Source organism: Brienomyrus brachyistius, unplaced genomic scaffold, assembly GCF_023856365.1.
Source record: "Brienomyrus brachyistius isolate T26 unplaced genomic scaffold, BBRACH_0.4 scaffold33, whole genome shotgun sequence".
Taxonomy (NCBI): Eukaryota; Metazoa; Chordata; class Actinopteri; order Osteoglossiformes; family Mormyridae; genus Brienomyrus; species Brienomyrus brachyistius.
The window spans coordinates 4,416,082-4,434,598 of NW_026042308.1; the positions used below are offsets into that span (position 1 = coordinate 4,416,082).

The 18,517-nt window shown below is 41.2% G+C and overlaps 1 protein-coding gene across 1 annotated transcript; it reads left to right on the top strand.

Annotated features, from left to right (window-relative positions):
* The first annotated feature begins 2,166 nt into the window (after positions 1 to 2,166).
* Positions 2,167 to 8,808, top strand: LOC125721433 (interferon-induced protein 44-like). The gene is made up of 6 exons (XM_048997339.1): positions 2,167 to 2,489; positions 3,115 to 3,310; positions 4,123 to 4,275; positions 4,488 to 4,659; positions 5,005 to 5,105; positions 8,387 to 8,808. The coding sequence occupies exons 1-6, from the start codon at positions 2,401 to 2,403 to the stop codon at positions 8,561 to 8,563; spliced, it is 888 nt and encodes a 295-aa protein (XP_048853296.1). The 5' UTR covers positions 2,167 to 2,400; the 3' UTR covers positions 8,564 to 8,808.
* Positions 8,809 to 18,517: the final 9,709 nt, after the last annotated feature.

Here is an 18,517-nt window from a genome sequence, read left to right on the forward strand (position 1 = left end):
GGATGGATGGATAGATGGATTATTAGCACATCATGGAATAGTTAAAGATGGACAATATACACTAGTGGCCAAAAATGTGCATATTAAGTAGCATTTCTGGCATTGTGTTTTAAAAATTATTACACAAATATTAATAATAAATAATAATAATACATTTTATTTATAAGCGCCTTTCAAAACACTCAAGGTCACTGTACAATGCAAAAAATACATAGATTCAATAAAACAAGAAAAAACCTAATGATTAAAAGAAACGTGTGATTAAGAAAGATAAGACAATCTAAACAGGTAGGTTTTGAGTCTGGATTTATAAAGCGGAAGAGAATCTAAATTACGGCGATCAGGAGGGAGAGAATTCCAAAGCTGGGGGGCAGAGTAACTGAATGCCCTGTTCCCCATTGTCTTTAAACAAACAGAGGGTACAGTGAGAAGGAAAGAGGAAGAGGAGCGAAGAGTGCGGGCAGGAGCAGCAAAGTGGATGAGGTCAGATATGTATGGAGGAGCGAGGTTATGTAGTGCTTTAAAAGTGGTAATCAATATTTTGAAATTAATTCTATGTTTTATGGGAAGCCAGTGGAGTTGTTGTAAGACAGGAGTGATATGGTGAAAAATTGGAGTCCGTGTTATGACCCGGGCTGCAGAGTTCTGAAGGAGCTGCAATTTCTGGAGGGATTTATTAGGGAGACCAAAGAGAAGAGAATTACAGTAATCGATACGGGAGGTTACAAGGCTGTGAACTAAAATAGCCGTGGTGTGGGGAGTGAGAGAGGGGCGAAGACGAGAAATATTACGTAAGTGGAAGTATGCGGACCGAGTAACATTATTGATGTGTGAGTGAAAGGAAAGTGTACTGTCGAGGACGACACCCAAACTCTTAACCTGAGGGGATGGATGGACAATTGAATTGTTGATATTAATTGAGAAGCTGCTAGATTTGGAGATTGCAGATGGGGTGCCTACTAAGAGGACTTCTGTTTTGGAACTATTAAGCATGAGAAAGTTAGTGGAGAACCATACATTGAGTTCCTGTAGACAGAGAGTAAGTGAGGATGGAGGAAGTGATGATGAGGGGCTAGAGGAAAGGTAGAGCTGGGTGTCATCCGCGTAACAGTGAAAATGAATATTGTGCTTACGAAAGATAAAACCAAGAGGGAGGATGTAGATAATGAAAAGGAGGGGCCCCAGGACAGAGCCCTGGGGAACCCCAGAGGACAGAGGGAAGGTGTTAGATGTGTGTGATTTTAAGTGTTGGTGAGGTATGAGGTGAACCAAGTAAGTGGAATGTCCGTGATACCGATAGAAGATAGTCTATGGTACCGATCAGTATGTACCGGACTGTATTGAAGTGTAGATTTTGTTGCCTTATTTTGGTGTCACTTAAATGCCTGAACTGTTGATTGAAATATTTGCCCACTTTTGCTCAGACAGCAGAAGCATCACTGCACCTTACGTTCCATCTCTGGTTCATGTTTCACTCAGATGCTACCGTTAGTCGGTAGCTACCTCAAACCCAGTTAAAAAGCCTAAAGCTGAACAGTGTAAAGTGTGGCTGTATTTCATTTGAAAGGATTTCAACACTGGGATGGGATATATGGAGGGGGGGGGCATCAAATTTAATGACACATCTGGAATTGCATGGATACACTTAAAAGCAGATGGATGCATCATGTTGTGTAAATTTGTTAAGTGTTCTGTATTTATATCTATTTAAGTTAATGTATTGTTTAATTTGACATTCAAATTTCCCTTCAAAATAAAAATTTTACAACTTTAACATTATTTAATGTTGTGGATTGGTTTAGGCACTGTTAGTCACCAGCATCTTTATTTCTTCACTCTTATTGTTTCTACATTTATTTTGGAGTTTGCATTGGGGAGGGGGGCACTGCCGGTAATTCCTGCCCAGGTCGCCACATGAGTGAGGACCAGCCCTGAATGTACCAGGTATAATAGGTATAAGTACAAATTCGGGGCTTGAAGTGGGCTGTTCAGAGAGAGGCTGTACCTCCACCTCTTTGTCTCCATTTTCAGAGAACCGGCAACATTTCTACTATGTTTGATTTGCTAGTAACGGTAAAAGATAACAAGGGGAGTACCGGCACTCGATTTTCCCTACTTCAAGCACTGTAAAAATCCATTTAAGAAACATTTTACTCCAAAGCCAGCTGTGGCATAAGGCATATTGAAAATGTATAAAGTATATTGTTAAAAAGGTTCATGCAAAAGGGTAATGGGTCAGTGTGTGGCTCAGTCGGTTAGGGCTCTGTGTCCGTAGTCAGCAGGTTGCTGGTTCAGATCCTGTGAACAAGGCCCTTAACCCCAGTTTCTCCAGGGACTGGTGGACCGATAATGAAAACACAATGCTTTCCATGAACAGGTCAGAAAGCTGGTGTTCGGAAAATGGGAAGTGGGAGCAGTACCCCAGTGACAGAGGAGAACAAACCAGAGCTCCTTGGTAAAGCCTGGAGGGATGTTGTGTGGGACCACAGGTATGAAGCCCGTTTTTATCCAATATAATCAACAACTTGTTTTGTTTATTTTTTACTAGCATCACATAATTTTATGGATATATATTTAAAATATGCATGAGTTCTATAATCTCCTTCTCCCACACAAACACACATATAAACACTGGGCAGTGTGCAGCCCTGCAGGTTAGCTCACCAGCTGCTAACTGCATTTATCACCTACACTGCATTTATGTATCTCTGCTGGGTATCTTTTGCCTCATATTTAATCTGTCTGCTTATGCCCTAATTGTTAATGGTCTATTGTAATGGGCTCCTCCAATTGTAACAAGCTGTGCCAAAGCAAGTTTTATTTTATGTTGCAATAAAGATTCTGAAGATTCTGATTTTATGTTCCGCAGAGTGATGTCACCATTGGGCCCTTGAACAAGACCCTTGCATAGCTTTAGCTTTGGTTAGCAACTGTAAATAAAAAATAAATAAACACTTTCTAATAAGCATATATGACACTTCATTAAGTGGTTTCAGTTGCAGATGACTAATGAGATGTAAAGGAAGCCATAGTAATATGCTATTATGGGATCGTTTATATTCCTTATGAATTCTGACTAATTCCTATTTCCAATTCCAATGTCTGTTCTTTTAGCACACGAACTGATCTCAAGCAATACCTGCAAGATTACAAGCCCACTATCGATTCAGTGCCTCAGGCTCGGATTCTTCTAATTGGTCATATTACAGCTGGAAAATCAAGCTTCTTCAACTCCATCAACTCTATCTTCCGTGGCAACATTACAAGCCAAGCTGCAGTAGGAGAAATGAAAACCAGCCTGACCTTGAAGGTAATGAGACTGTCTAACTTCATTTCCTGGTATAACATTCGTGTATCCAGATGTCTTTATATGATGTTCTTGCTTGAAAGGAAGGACGATATTCTGTTATTTTTAGCTTCACTCTGTTTCAGTTGCTGTTTGTTATCCTCATTGCGATTTAGGAAGGGATTGACTCTATGGCAGGATATTTAGTTTGAACCTATGGAAAACCCACATAACACAGCAAGAACATGCAACCTCCACATACACAGAGCCAGAGGCACGATTTGAGCTTCCAGCCCTAGAAGTGTGAAGCTGCAGCACCATCCACTGAGCCACTGTGCCGCCCTCATCATGTTCTTATTGCCATTACCTACAGGACATGTGGTGCTCAAATGTATTTTCCGTGATATGAAATGACATCGTACCGGTTGAGCACATAATGTGATTCTTAATGGTTATTAAATCCAATCCGCAGACCAAGTGATTGGTCTCCCTGAAAAATAAAAAACTAATCAGCAGTGTCACCAAGCTTAGTGAATCTCCCCACACCCCCATTTTAATGCTGGTTGTTAAGTCCATTATCCTTGTATTGTTTAAATAAAGTGGGTGGCCTGAGCTGAAGACCTCCTCACCAGTGGCCACCAAGTTACATCATTTTGAGATGCCTGCTGAACTGGATAAGCAGGTAGAAGGTGAATTACATCATGTGTCTTCTTCCAGTATCACACTTACCAGGTGAAAGCGGGCCGAGGCGGACAGCCTCTGGGATTCCTACTGTGTGACACCATGGGACTGGATAAGCAGGTAGAAGGTGAATGACATTATGTGTCTTCTTCCAGTATCACACTTACCAGGTGAGGGCGGGCCGAGGCGGACAGCCTCTGGGATTCCTACTGTGTGACACCATGGGATTGGAAGCAAGGGAGGATGGAGGGGTGAGAACTGAAGATATTGAGAGCATCCTGAAGGGCTACGTTCCAGACAAGTACCAGGTAAGAACTGTGTATCTAAACACACCTCAAAAACTACTGCTATATGAATACAGGAAATTAAATCTCATTCACTGATTGTTTTTGGCATAAATAATGTGCTGTTGTTACATAAGTGTCATATGAAAGGACTCACATTGCTTTTAGCTTTAGCTTCCTATGATCTCACAGTCAATGCATGTCTGTATGTCATTCACACCTCTTTGTTTGTTTAGTTCAACCCTGTGCAGCCAATGAAAGCTGATAACTCTCAGGCATGGAGCACATTGGCTCTTAAGGACAGGATCCACTGTGTGGTGTATGTGATAGACGCCTCCACAACTGGAATTGTGGACCAAGGAATGAAGAATAAAATTGATGAAATCAGAAAGAGAACTAACTCGGCAGGTCAGTGAGTGTGGAGAACAGGGAGGGAGGTGGCATCTATGACGAAGTGTGTGTCAGTGGGGGAGGGGGTGGATCTGGGGGTCACAATTCACAAGCAACTATTTATATACATGTTGTAATATGCTTTTCCTGAACCATGAATAATACAGAACAATCATACGGGAAAGTAGAAATGTAAGTTCACCCCTGAGAAGTAATGACTTTAATAATGTATTTGGATATTCAGTATGAACACAGAGAAGTTCAGTTTACCGGACTGGAATATGGCAAACTGAACGCTTTCCGTGCCTTTGGCAGACAACATATAATATGTCACTAGTGAGACGTTTCTGTTGCTGTGTTTAGAGGTACCTCTATTGGTGCTACTGACCCATGTGGACAAAGCGTGCCCACATGTGGAAAAGGACTTGAAGAAGGTGTATCACAGCTGCTACATAAAGGATATGGTGAGTTTCAGGGTCTAACACTGGACTCAGTGTCTCACCCTGATATATTCGGGACTCCATATACTGCAGCTGTAGTTCATTATTTGGAGAGAGACTTCACAGTTGTATTCCTTCCACATACATACATATATACGTTTAAAATGCATAAACAGAATGCATTTCATTATTATTTATATGGCTGTGTGATATGATGATATATATCAGATGCCGAAACAATAATGTCTGTCATTTCATATCATTTATTTCGTGGTGCCATGAAATACGCTGTTTTTGGCAACATTTCTTTCATTATTTGGATGACAGTTTGCTTTAAATAAGTTGTTACACGTCACCACATGGGATGTGGCCCCTATATGGACGTTTTTATGGGACTTTGTAACCTACAGAAGACAACTGACAAATATGTACAATGAGGCACAAATATCCACACATTTGTATTTTTTAAGCTTGTGTTGTGTAAAATCATATCCAGAAAAATACAGAGTGATTTGTACACATGAAACGTATTTTGCACATTTGTGGATCACGTTCTGCCTATTTGTAGATCGTTACATTTGTGGCTTCCATCCTGTTTATTTGTGGAATAACAACAGTGCTAACCACTGTACCACCATGCAGCTCCTAATAATGACAATAATAATAATAGTCAATAATAATAACGATAATGATAATTTCCCTGTGTCCAATGACCGCCAGTTACTGTAAACAGTAAAGTACACATAACTGGACATGTCTGTATTATTTTGGTTTATACTTATTAATCCATTGATTCTATCTTTAGTACTTTAAATGGACAGAGTACAGTTATTATTAGTGGCGGAAAAGTATTGTGAGGGAACGCAAAACTATTGAGAGGAAACACAAAACAAATAAAAAATATATTTTCTCAGCCTGACATCTTAGGGACTCCATATACTGCAGCTGATCTGTAGAAAAAAAAATCACAAATACATCACTATTGTCATGATCACGCTGGAAGCGGGCGATCGTCGGGCAGGCGAGCGAGCAAGGAGCAGGCAGACAAGCGGGATACGGGGAAAACGGGTCTTTAATCGGGGAAAACGGAGCGGGTAGAGCGAGGAGAGACACAGGCATTGACGAACATCAGGTAACATCAATGACGGACAGGGCAAACAGGTAAGACCAGGACTTAAAACAGGACAGGACTAATCAAAGTAATCGGACACAGCAGGAGACGATCAGGGAAGCACACATGGGTAATCAGGCGTGGCACACACGAGGAGCGGACGAGCCGGGCATGACAACTATCAACAAATATGTGGTTTTATTTATGATGTATGAAATCAAAATCATTGGGATGCAAAGGAAAATGGCTCTTCGCAATTAATTAATAAATTAATAAATATATTATTAATTAATAAATAAATATATTATTTATGTGTTAAGCCGTTCGGACATCTTAACACGTCTTAAAACTACATGTTAATACGGCCAATTTGAACCTCTTAAGACGTTTGTACCTTTAATGCATCTATGCTATTGGTTGGCATAAACGTACAATTTTGACGTAAGGGCTATACGTATGCAGTACGTGCCCTGTACGTTGTAGTCACGTGGTCTCTACGTTCAGCCATGTGAGTCCTACGTTGTTAATACGTATAGGCAACATATGTATTACGTGTCAAACGTGACTGTGATGTTGTATTCGGCACAGTCCATTTGTTGGAGGGGTGAATCGCGGGCTTATTTAAACTGGCAGAACAGATATCTTTAAATCTTTACAAAGTATAACTGGCAGTTTTAACATTTAATGAAACTGGAGCAAAAATGGTAAATCTGGCTAATATTGATTTAACTGCACTGGTGTCTGTATTTGTGCTGAACAGTTCAGATGAGCTAAACTTATCATTTTGATCACTTTCTGTTATGCATTAACAGCAAAAACTATATATTCAGCAACGAAACGTATGTAGTTATTAACTTATTTGTAATAAGGAGTTTATAGTGAACGGTCATAGCAACAGTATAAATGGCATCAAAAATTTAGCTGCCTTATATTTTACCGGATGTACGTCGCATAGCCATTCTAGATATATGAAATGACAATTGTGGATAGGAAGAATGTCATTGTGGATAGCTGAAATGCTCTATTTGACTAGGAAGAATTGAATTAGAGATATCTGCAATACATATCCAGGCTAGCGACTAAATGTTAAAACTCCTTGCCATACTTTTGCTTGTATTGTTCCTGTGCTGCAGTATTAAACTATTTTAAAATGCAAAATAATTATTCTGTGACTGCATTGTTTATTTTTTCCCCACGTATTTTAAACAAATCTAATAAAAAAACTGTAAAAACATGGAACAGATCAGGCACTGACAGTCAATCAGCCACCTGAGGTCATTATCTAGTGACCGAGGAACATATTTCTCTTCTTGCAATGACTGTCTGCAGGGCTTCCCCTCAAAACCGATAAAGTGGTAGCACCCAATTTTAAACATGTTAAGACGTTCAAATTGGCTGCGTTAACACGTAGTTTTAAGACGTGTTAAAACGTCCGAACGGCTTGACACGTAAATAATGTACGTGTTAAGATGTAATTTGTTTGACGTGTTCACACGAACATCAAAGTAGACATTAAGTCCCAAATGGCCTTCCATACTTTGTTGACCGCAAGACACGTTGCAAAATGCTGTCTGTATGTGAAGTTATATGTCTGTCTTTAGATGTAAAAATATAATGTCTGTAGCCGTGAGATAATTCCGTCTCTAAGCAAAAAGCAAAAAAGTTTAAGACGTTTTTGCCCTAAAGGGCTTCCATAAGAGGGTGCAGCGAGCGTGTAGACTGTATGGGTTTTCTGCTCACGAACGCATACACACGTACCTCATATTTTGAGACTAATAATTTATTACTGAGTGGGCAAGCGAGTATTGTGTAGAGTCAAGCGTATAATGAGGATGATATTTCTGCTGACGAGTGCATATGCAAGCGTGGTTTTTATGTGCGTGAGTTTTGAGACTAATTAAACACCATAGACCCTTTCGAGGTCCGAATTTGTACAGTTGAATGCTTCTCGACCCATAGAAGTTCTAGTAGGAAAGGTTGAGATCCAAGATATTGCATTGAAAAAAAATTCAACAGACCTGTTTGATATCAGAGTTATTCGAGTTCCGAGGTTCTACTGTACATTCACATTCAGCAGCATCTGCTAAAGGCAGATTTATACCATTTCACTTATGACTTATTACAACCCTACTTGACACTAATGTCGCGATACAGCAGCTGAAAAAAATATATGAATGTATGTGTCTCTCTGCAGATCTACAGAGCTAGCGAGTGTCTAGGCATCCCATCGTCAAATGTGATTCCAGTGAAGAATTACCATGATGAGAGTGAGCTGAGTGACACCTGTGACATCCTGCTCCTCCGGGCTATGAAGCAGATGCTGGACTTTGCTGACAATTACTTTGACAGCTGGGAGGACGACACAGAGTAGATGAATTGATCATATTGAGGGGTTGTGCCGTTGCCTCAATCTGTCCATATCCTTGTGTTCTACACCACACCTTAGGTCCCTGTAAACCTGCATTAGGCTGTTTCTGTACATTTCCTGACACACAAACCTTTTCATAACCTGGATTTATAATTGTCTTTTTATTTGAGTATGAATGATGCTTAGATATAATCTATATGTTTTATGATGAGCTTTTAAATAAAACAGACGACCATAGGTTCGATATAGCCTTTACTGTGCACTGGGGTTCTTCCTTTAACACGTTTTACCGGGACTCATTTCCATACCACAAATACCCTTCGACATGCGGATTAATCTAATTATTCTAATATCATGACATCCCCCTTCTTTTAGAAAAAACTAAAAAGGTCTTACTATCTTCATTAACCATCCAACAGGTATATTAAACCACTCAAAAGCAAACAACATATTCATGTTTTAAACCAACATTACAGCATTACCAGTGTCTAATTTCTACTTTTTTACTTTTTCTTTTTCCTTTCTTTGAACAGGATTAACTAGTAGTACACAACCTCCCTACACATTGTACCAAACATAAGAACGTGAAGTATGTACTGGTTACTGAGGCTACTCCTCAATAAGCCTCCTTGGTTTCACAATGACACGTCCGCTCGCTGTCTTGACTGGATGCGGTTCTGGTCCTGTTGGACTTACACTCCTTTCTGGTGTGCTGTTTTGAATGTCCTGTTCCTTGGGTGTGCAGGAACTGTCACAATCTTCCTGATGTGGCATTTGTTTACTGTCAGAGTCCATTAGAGCCATGTTTTCTTGTTGCTTGGTATTCCTCAGAAACTTTCTGTTTCTCCTGAACACATGTCCATCCGGTGTTTGTACCACAGAAGGTCTGGGGTGCCGATCAAGTGCTGTAACCCGTGCCTTATTCCACATGCCATCCTGCCAAAGTCTTACGTGGTCTCCAACCTGAAGCTGTGGAAGCAACTTGGACCCTTTATCAAAGTATTGCTTCTGCTTCCTTTGCCTGGCTTCTAACAAACTTTTCACTGGACTGTATGGTATGCGAGGCTTAAGCAGTTTTTTAGAAATTGGAAGTCTGGTTCTTATCCGCCTGCCCATCAACAGCTGTGCTGGTGATGCTCCAATGTCTTCCATTGGGGTACTTCTCCAGTTTAGCAGAGCGAGGTAAGGATCTCTTCCTGCAGCCTTAAACTTTTTCTGCATGCCTTTGACTGTTTGCACTCCTCTCTCAGCCATGCCATTAGACTGAGGATGGTGGGGGCTAGAGGTCTTGTGACAAAACTCCCACTCTTTTGCAAAGTTCTGGAACTCCCTAGAACTAAATTGTGGACCATTATCAGAAATATAAGTTTCAGGGATTCCATACCTGGAAATCTGCGACTTCAGATGGGTTATGATGTTAATACTTCTTGTGTCTCTCTTCAGCCACTCAATTTCGATGAATTTTTAGTAATAATCCACCAAAATCAAATAGTATTGCTCGTCAAATGTGAATAAATCAACGCCTATCTTTTGCCACGGCCTATCTGGTGCGGTATGTGGACACAGTGGCTCCTTGCTTTGAAACTTTTGGAATGTGAGACACACATCACAATTGCTCACCATATCAGTAATGCTCTTAGACATTCCAGGCCAGAAAAGCATATCTCTTGCTCTCCTCCTACAACTCTCTATGCCTAGGTGACCTTCATGAATTAGTTCCAACATCTCACCTCTCATTGTTTCTGGAACAATAATCCTCTCTCCTTTGAAGAGAATGCCATCCATGATCGAAATTTCCTCTCTGTAATTCCAGTACTCTTGTATTTCTTTAGCAACGTGACATCTTCTTTCAGGCCATCCACTATGCACAACATCAGTTAGCTTCCTCAGTGTCCCATCCTTACTTGTTTCTTCTCTGAACTTGACCAATTTCTGTTTTGTCACAGGTAAGTGTGCCATAACCAGGTGAACCTGAGCTTCAATCTCTTTGTCAGTCATATCAGTCTTTGGTAAGTATGCTCTGGATAAAGCATCTGCAACATACATTTTTTTTCCCGGTTTGTATTGCACACTGACCTGATAGTTCTGTAACCTCAACAACAATCTCTAAATTCTGGCTGGTGCTGTATTCCAAGGTTTTTTCATGATTGCTTCCAGAGGCTTGTGGTCAGACCATACTTTGACATCTCTGCCATACACAAACTGATGGAAACGCTCAACTCCAAATACTGTGGCTAACATCTCTTTCTCAATTTGCGTAGCGTTTTTCCGTCTCAGTCAGTGCATGTGAAGTATATGCCACTGGTTTGTCGTCTTGCAGCAATACAGCTCCCAATCCACTTTTGGACGCATCAACGGAGACTGTCACTGGTTCATGAACATCGAAGTATCTGAGTACAGGTGTTTTAGTAAGCAGACTTTTTAGCTTTGTGAATGCTTGCTGATGCTTTTCTTGCCATTGCCATGTACTGTCATCTCTAGTGAGTTGACGTAACTGCTCAGTGTGTCGTGACATGTTAGGAATAAACTTGGCAAGGTATGTGACCATTCCAAGGAATCGTTCCACGTCTTTTTTGCACTCTGGGCTCGGCTGTTCTCTAATGGCCTCAATTTTACTGGAGTCAGGCTTCAAACCATCTCGTGAGAGAATATGACCAAGATATTTGATTTCCTCAACTCCAATTTTGCATTTTTCTTTATTCAGTCGAAAATTCTTAGCTCTGGCTCTCTCCAACACTTGTCTTAACCTTTGGTCATGCAGTTCTTTTGTCTCCGCCCAGACAAGAATGTCATCAATATACATTTCAACACCTTCAATCCCTTCAAACAGCTGTTTCACCGTTTTGTGGAACACTTCAGGTGCTGAGTTGATCCCAAAGGGAAGACGAAGAAACCTATAGCGACCAAAATGGGTATTAAATGTACAAAGACGAGAGCTAGCGTCATCTAACTTAAGTTGCCAAAATCCTGAACTGGCATCCAGAACTGAGAAGTATTGAGCTTTTGCCAGTTGACTTGTTATTTCTTCCACTGCCGGTAGCTGATAATGTTCTCTCATCACAGCTGTGTTGAGCTCCCGAGGGTCCAGACAGATACTCAAGCTGCCATTAGGTTTTTCCACCATCACAAAAGGGTTGACCCACTGTGTTGGTTCGTCAATCCTTTTAATCACCTCCATCTTTTCCATTCTGTGCAATTCTGTTCTAAGTTTTTCCCTCAATGCAACTGGAACCTTTCTGGGTGGGTGGACTTTTGGAGCTACTCTCTCATCTATCTGGATTCTGTGTTCACCCTCAAGGCAACCTGCTCCTTCAAACACATCAGAATATTCAGTGAAAATATCATTTGTGCTCAATGTCATCACCGTCTGAATAAGTTTCATTTTTTCACAAGTTTGAATTCCCAGTAAGGGTTTTGCCTCATTTTTTACCACTACAAATTCCACAATATATGTGTCATTCTTGTAGCACACTTCCAGGTTACATGTTCCCTTTACAGGTATTTTTTCTCCTCTGTAAGTAGACAAGTTTACAGTGCTGGTTCTCAGTACAGGCTTCTGGTCCAGTCTGTGCAACAGACTACAAGGAATTACATTTGCCTGTGCTCCAGAATCTAATTTGAAACTAATGTATTGACGTCCTATTTTTAAGTCAACTCTCCATTCGTCTGATGGTGGTTGTGTCTGCACAACACCCACAAACAAAGTTTTACATTCTTTAGAGTCTTCTTCATCATCAACCACATGTATTTTTTTCGATCTGCACATTTTAGCAAAATGATTCATTTTTTCACAGTTCTTGCACTGTTTACCAAAAGCTGGACAACTTTGCAGTGCATGCTCGGTACTACATCTTTTACCATGAAATGTGTATTTCGTTTCCTTTTCACTTTTAATTTTATGCATTGGAACTTTTCGGCGCATCTGCTTGTGCTTCACGGCATCAATATGCCTGCCATCACGTGGAGATGCTTGCGCGGTCCTATCCTCCTCTTGCATTTGCTGTATTTGTGCCTTAGTAGTCTCCGACGCGACACATATCTGTACAGCTTTTCCGAGAGTAATGTCCGCCTCCCATAACAGTCGTTCCCTTAAAGCATCAGGGGAAATGCCACAGACTACACGGTCCCTAATGAGTGAGTCAAATAAATCACCGAATGACTGTGCCCTTCGTTTTAGCTCTGTAACATATTGGGTAATAGACATATCCCCTTGCAAACAGGTGAAAAACTTGTACCGTTCGTACGTTATATTTTTTTTTCGGGTTGCAGTACTCCTCGAATTTATCCATGAGAATTTCCAAGCTATACTTGTCATCAGCATTGTGAAACGCGAAGGTATTATACACTTCCACTGCATCTTCACCAGCCACATAAAGAAAGAGCGAGGACTATACCTTAGCAGGTTTGCTAGCACCTCCAGTAGCAGCTAGATACAACTCAAACCGCTGTCGAAATCTTCTCCAATTTTCGGAAACGTTGCCAGTGCGTAAATCAAGTCCTGACGGCGGCTTTAACCCTTCCATTATTTTTTTTCTTCAGTAAGTTGTTTATTTTGTTCTATTATTTTAACAACCAACTTCTGACACCATGTTTTATGATGAGCTTTTAAATAAAACAGACGACCATAGGTTCGATATAGCCTTTACTGTGCACTGGGGTTCTTCCATTAACACGTTTTACCGGGACTCATTTCCATACCACAATACCCTTCGACATGCGGATTAATCTAATTATTCTAATATCATGACAAGGACAATATTGTAGAATCAGCTGTCTGGCTACAGACTCACTCCATTCATCACGGGGACTGCACAGTAGTATCTGGCAAACTCAGTAGGGGGTGAATCTGCATTTACATCAACAACCAGTGGTACTCGAACTGTCACTGTTCAAGTGATGTAAACACTGTTCAAGTGATGTGGAGCACTGAATGCTGAAATGCGGACAATTTTATTGGCCTAGGAAGTTTAACGCTGCTTTCATTCTGCCTGTTTACATTCCTCCACATGCAAACTGCACGGCAGCATTGGGCACATTGAATGAGGCTATAAGCGCACAAGAAAACAAACATAATGATACAGTGTTTACAGTAACTGGTGATTTTAATCATTGTAACTTAGGGACTGTGATACCAGCATACCAACAACACCTTACATTTCCTACATGGGAAAAAAACACACATGCATAGCAATGTGAAGGAGGCGTACAAGGTTGTACCTGGTCCCCACTTTGGACGGTCTCCATTCCTCTACCCAGCATACAGACAGCTCCTCAAACAGGCCCGCACTGTGATGTCATTTTATGTGGCCTACCACTTCATGGCTGAGTTGCTGTTGTTCCGAATTTTTCCATCAGTTCCAACAGTTGAGTGTGGAATATTTAGTAGCTAGGAAATCTCACAGATGGACTTATTGCACAGGTGGCATCCTATCGCAGTACCATGCTTGAATTCACTGACCTGACTGAATTCACTGTGTGTGTGTGTGTATATATATATATATATATAGTCACGATCTGGGGCGAGCAGAGCAGCGGTGATCGTGCGGGCAGGCGTGCGAAGACTAGGCAAGACAGGCAAAATCGGGCAAACTACGGGTTTAATTATGGAACTGGGACCATAGAACAACACGAAACCACACCATAACCACAAGAGATCCACAATGACGGACAAGGGGAACAGGTAAGACCAGGACTTAAATAGGACGTGACTAATCAAAATAAGCAGACCCAGATGGAGACGATCAGGGAAGCACACGTGGGTAATCAGGGGGCGTGGCACACACGAGGAGCCGACGAGCTGCGTCGCGTCACGTCCTGGGTCGCGTCATGTCCTGATTAGTCATGTCCTATTTAAGTCCTGGAGTCCTCTATCGCTCATAGAACCTGCATACAGTGGAGAAACAAAGGTGATGGGACCATGGGGGGCCATGCCAATCATGGCCTTGAAAGTGGTGGGTGACTTGTAACTGGAAAACACCTCACTTTGCAGAACAAGAGATGATGGTGTTTGACAAAAGATTTCTGTACAGTGCAGCACCACTTGTGTGTTTGCATATGGGGAAAACTCTGGTGGTAATTGAGCTTATATGGCTTCTTTTGGTAGCCACAGACGGATAAAACCAAGAAGGTGGTACAGAAAGTATGTCCAGGTCGTCATAATTCTGCTGACAGGGTTAATTTAACTTGATAGGGCTGCAGCTATCGATTATTTTAGTAATCGAGTAATCTATCGATTATTCTATCGATTGATTGGGTAATCGGATAAGAAATACTTTTGTCTTATTAAAGAGCAATAGTAACTATTCAAAACAGAAAACATAGACAGGTCTCTTAAAACTCATAGGTTTCCTTTTTAGGAACATTTTTAATGATTGAACACCATACTGTCACGCCCACAAGGGCAGGACCGAGCACCGGCAGACAATCGTCAGCTAATCGCTCTAGGTCATAAAGCTGTTGAAGTTCTAGGCTCATTGTGACGTATTGTTGCCATTCTTCTAATGTGCCATAGCGAGCAATTCTCTGTCTCTTGTTTTCTCCGATCGCCCTGCCTGCTCCATCCTGCCCTGCTGTTCCGCCTGCCCTGTCTGTCTCGCCTGTTCCATCCGCCTGCCTTCCCCTGCCTGCTCCATCCTGCCCTGCTCCTCCATCTGCTTCGTGTCCCCCTTCCCATCGTCGTCTTGTCCCGTCACTCCAAGTAGGACTGACCTTCCTGTACACCGACCTCTTACCTGCCCCACGACCACGACTTTGCATTCTCCCTTTGACCCTGCTTGTTTCTGGTTTGATCATTAAACCAGTTGGACACTGCATTACGGGGTCTGTCTCTTCTGTCGTAACCAGGCATCACACATACAACTACTGACAAAACCCTTTAGTGCATTTATGTACATATATTTTTTTTTTTGAAGAAAAGACTTTTAAATGCAAAAATAAATAAAATAATGTCAAATTAAATTACTGAAAAAAGTCTGTGTTATTTATAAAACAAATTGAGTGAAAATAGAATGAAAAGTTGCTAATAGAATGAAATGAATAAAATGAAAACATGCTAACACTTCAGTCTCCAATGCATGTTTGGATATAAATGTCATAAGCTGAGTGAAGTCATGGTCCATGGTTTTTGACATGCTCATACACATACAGAATAAAATGTCATTTCATTTTCATTGGCCATCACTGAATTATAACACCAAAAGTGAATTTTGTTTTTGTGTGATCTCTCCAGCTTTGCATGTTTGGCTGTTCATGTAAAAATTGATGTATCCGTGCCTCAGTTCCAGGTTCATCTCTTCGTCATCTTTCTCCCTTTTGTCTCAGTGGTTACTGTCCCACACAGTCTGTCTATCTTTCAAAGTCTGTGTTTGCAGCGTTTGAAAACCCAGTGACCATCATCCCTGTATTTGGCAATGGAGTTCCTTGGCTAGAAGAATCGGAAACAATCTTCTTTTTCCTTTCCACCCTGTAGATGCTTTGTACAGAACGTAGGCATTCACCGCCACCAAGTCCAGCATGTTGTAAAACACAGCTACTGGCCACTTGCTTGTTGCTGCTCGTACTGAATACATGCGCGCCATTCTAAACACTGACGTGGAGAATTCCTCTCCCTGTGCAGTGTCCTTTGCCAATGGAGGAAGTTCACGGCAAACGTTATTCACCATGCCCAGTAAAGTGAAGCAGTCTGTGTGACAGTGACAGTGAGGTGAAGAAATTGTCCGTTGTGACATTTCTCCCAACATCCAGAAATGGCTCCATCAGACTCATGACCACGTTCTCTGCCAGCCTTCACCAAGAACTGTGCTGAAAGTTTCACTCCAGGAGAAAACATGAACATAGATGTACAGCTGTTCTCGACCAAGGTTCATTGTCCATGCAGTATATCGCATCCAAGCCGGACAAATTTGGGATCAAGTTCTGGATGGCCACGGATTTGGAGACCAAATACGTCTGCAACGTGTCCCCTAACTTGGGAAAGGACCCCAGTCACCAGAATAGGGAGAGGCTGGCAGAGAACATGGTCATGAGTCTGATGGAGCCATTTCTGGATGACGGGAGAAATGTCACAACGGACAATTTCTTCACCTCACTGGCACTGTCACACAGACTGCTTCAGCGCAAAACAACACTACTGAGCACAGGGAATAAAGTTTGGTATGAACTTCCTCCAATTTCAAAGGACACTGCACAGCAAGAGGAATTCTCCGCGTCAGTGCTTAGAAGTGGCAGTGTCTCCTTGACAATTTATGCACCTAAAAAAACAAGATTGTGTGTGTCCTGAGTTCTTTGGACCAAGATGTGGCGATCTGTGAAGGCAGAAAGAGGAAACCCAACACGATAACAGACTATAACCACATGGAGGTATGTGAATGTGTGTATAATTTTACATCAGTGCTACAATGTTTTCTGATATGTACTATACAGGCCTATATAGAAAGAAGGTAGAAAAAAAGCAAATACACTCATGACTCTCTCTCTCTCTGCTGTTATAGTGTGGTGTAAATGTGTTGGACCAAATGGCGCGCATGTATTCCGTAAGAGCAGCAACATGCAGGTGGCCAGTAGCTATATTTTACAACATGCTGGACCTGGTGGTGGCAAATTCCTACGTTCTGTACAAGGCATGTACAGGGTGGGAAGGCAAAAGAAGATTATTTTTGAGTCATCTAGCCAAGGAACTCCATTGCCAATTTATGCCACAAAAGGCTATGGGGACAGAGGAAGGCTGCTGCTGTGCCAGGACTTGTATGGACAACTCAGTGTCAGGTACAGGAGAACTGCAACAGAAACTGCAGCAGGTTTGCCAGTGCAAAGTGTTACAAATTCATTTGCGCCAAATGCAGGGATGATGGTCACTGGGTCTGCAAACACTGCAAAGTTTGAAACACTCAATTTTTTTTATAAATAAAACAGACTTGTGCTTCCATATATTTTGTGAATGTGTGTCTTTCATATTTGCAGGTCAGTCAGCGTGTGGGATATTTGGTATAGATATGGCAGACTTTTGTGAAGGTTTCCATGTCACACACAGAGGTTTAGCCTGCCTTGGATTTTAGCTGCTCTGAGTAAAAAAATGCAAATGTGCCAGGCCTCACAGGTAATGGGTGTGTTTGCACAACAAAAGCAGGAGGACAATGGCCCAAGAAACTCTCAGCAGGGATGCTAGTAGGTGTTAGGCCCAGGGAATTTACGAAAATACGCGTAGATTTGGCAGTTCTAGTGATATATATCTTAAACTAAGGCATCTGAAAGGTTCTGAAAGGATTTTATCACCTGCACTGTAAAAAAAAAAAAGAATCTGTCAAAAAATGGAAAATGTACTGGAAGAAAATTACCGGCACATTTTCCATTAACAGACTCTTCCTTCCAAAAACATTGTAAATTCAGTTTTCTGCAGTTTGTTGTTCCAAGGAATATTTCTTAAATAATAGTTTATTTCCACTTTTAATTCTTCTTTTAATTCTTTCAATGACACTCATTTATTTTGGGAAATTTGGGTGCATCTTTTTTACCAGTATAATAAACCCAAGTTTAACAAGTAATTTCCCCAATGCCAATTAAAGGGCCATAATCAGCATCTGATACAAAGCAGTACCATGCAAGTGTCTTTGCTCACATAAGCCTGATGCACATCTTCTGCCCCGTTGGGAATCAAGGGATTTGCTCAAGAGCCCAAAGACATGGAGCTACTCAGCTACAAGCCTGGCCCCTTAAAATAAAAGCAAAAAATTGTCATGTAAATTTACAGCAAACTACAGGCAGGAGAGATATTATTTTACTATTAATTTTACAGTATGTTACTATTATAATAACACTGGAAAGACTTGTGGGATTTGCACTAATTAAATAAGGCAGCATTTTTGCACTCATATATTTATTTGTATACCCAAATTTAGGAAATTAAATATTTTGAATAAATGAAGCTGAAGCTCACTCATGCTGTAAACCTTGCTAGGTCGA

Bases quoted from the DNA above. Each gene is read 5' to 3' on its own strand.
- LOC125721433 (XM_048997339.1), top strand. From the start codon at position 2,401: ATGGGAAGTGGGAGCAGTACCCCAGTGACAGAGGAGAACAAACCAGAG. The intron at 2,490-3,114 runs GTATGAAGCCCG...CTGTTCTTTTAG, and splicing joins GATGTTGTGTGGGACCACAG to CACACGAACTGATCTCAAGC. The intron at 5,106-8,386 runs GTGAGTTTCAGG...GTCTCTCTGCAG, and splicing joins GCTGCTACATAAAGGATATG to ATCTACAGAGCTAGCGAGTG.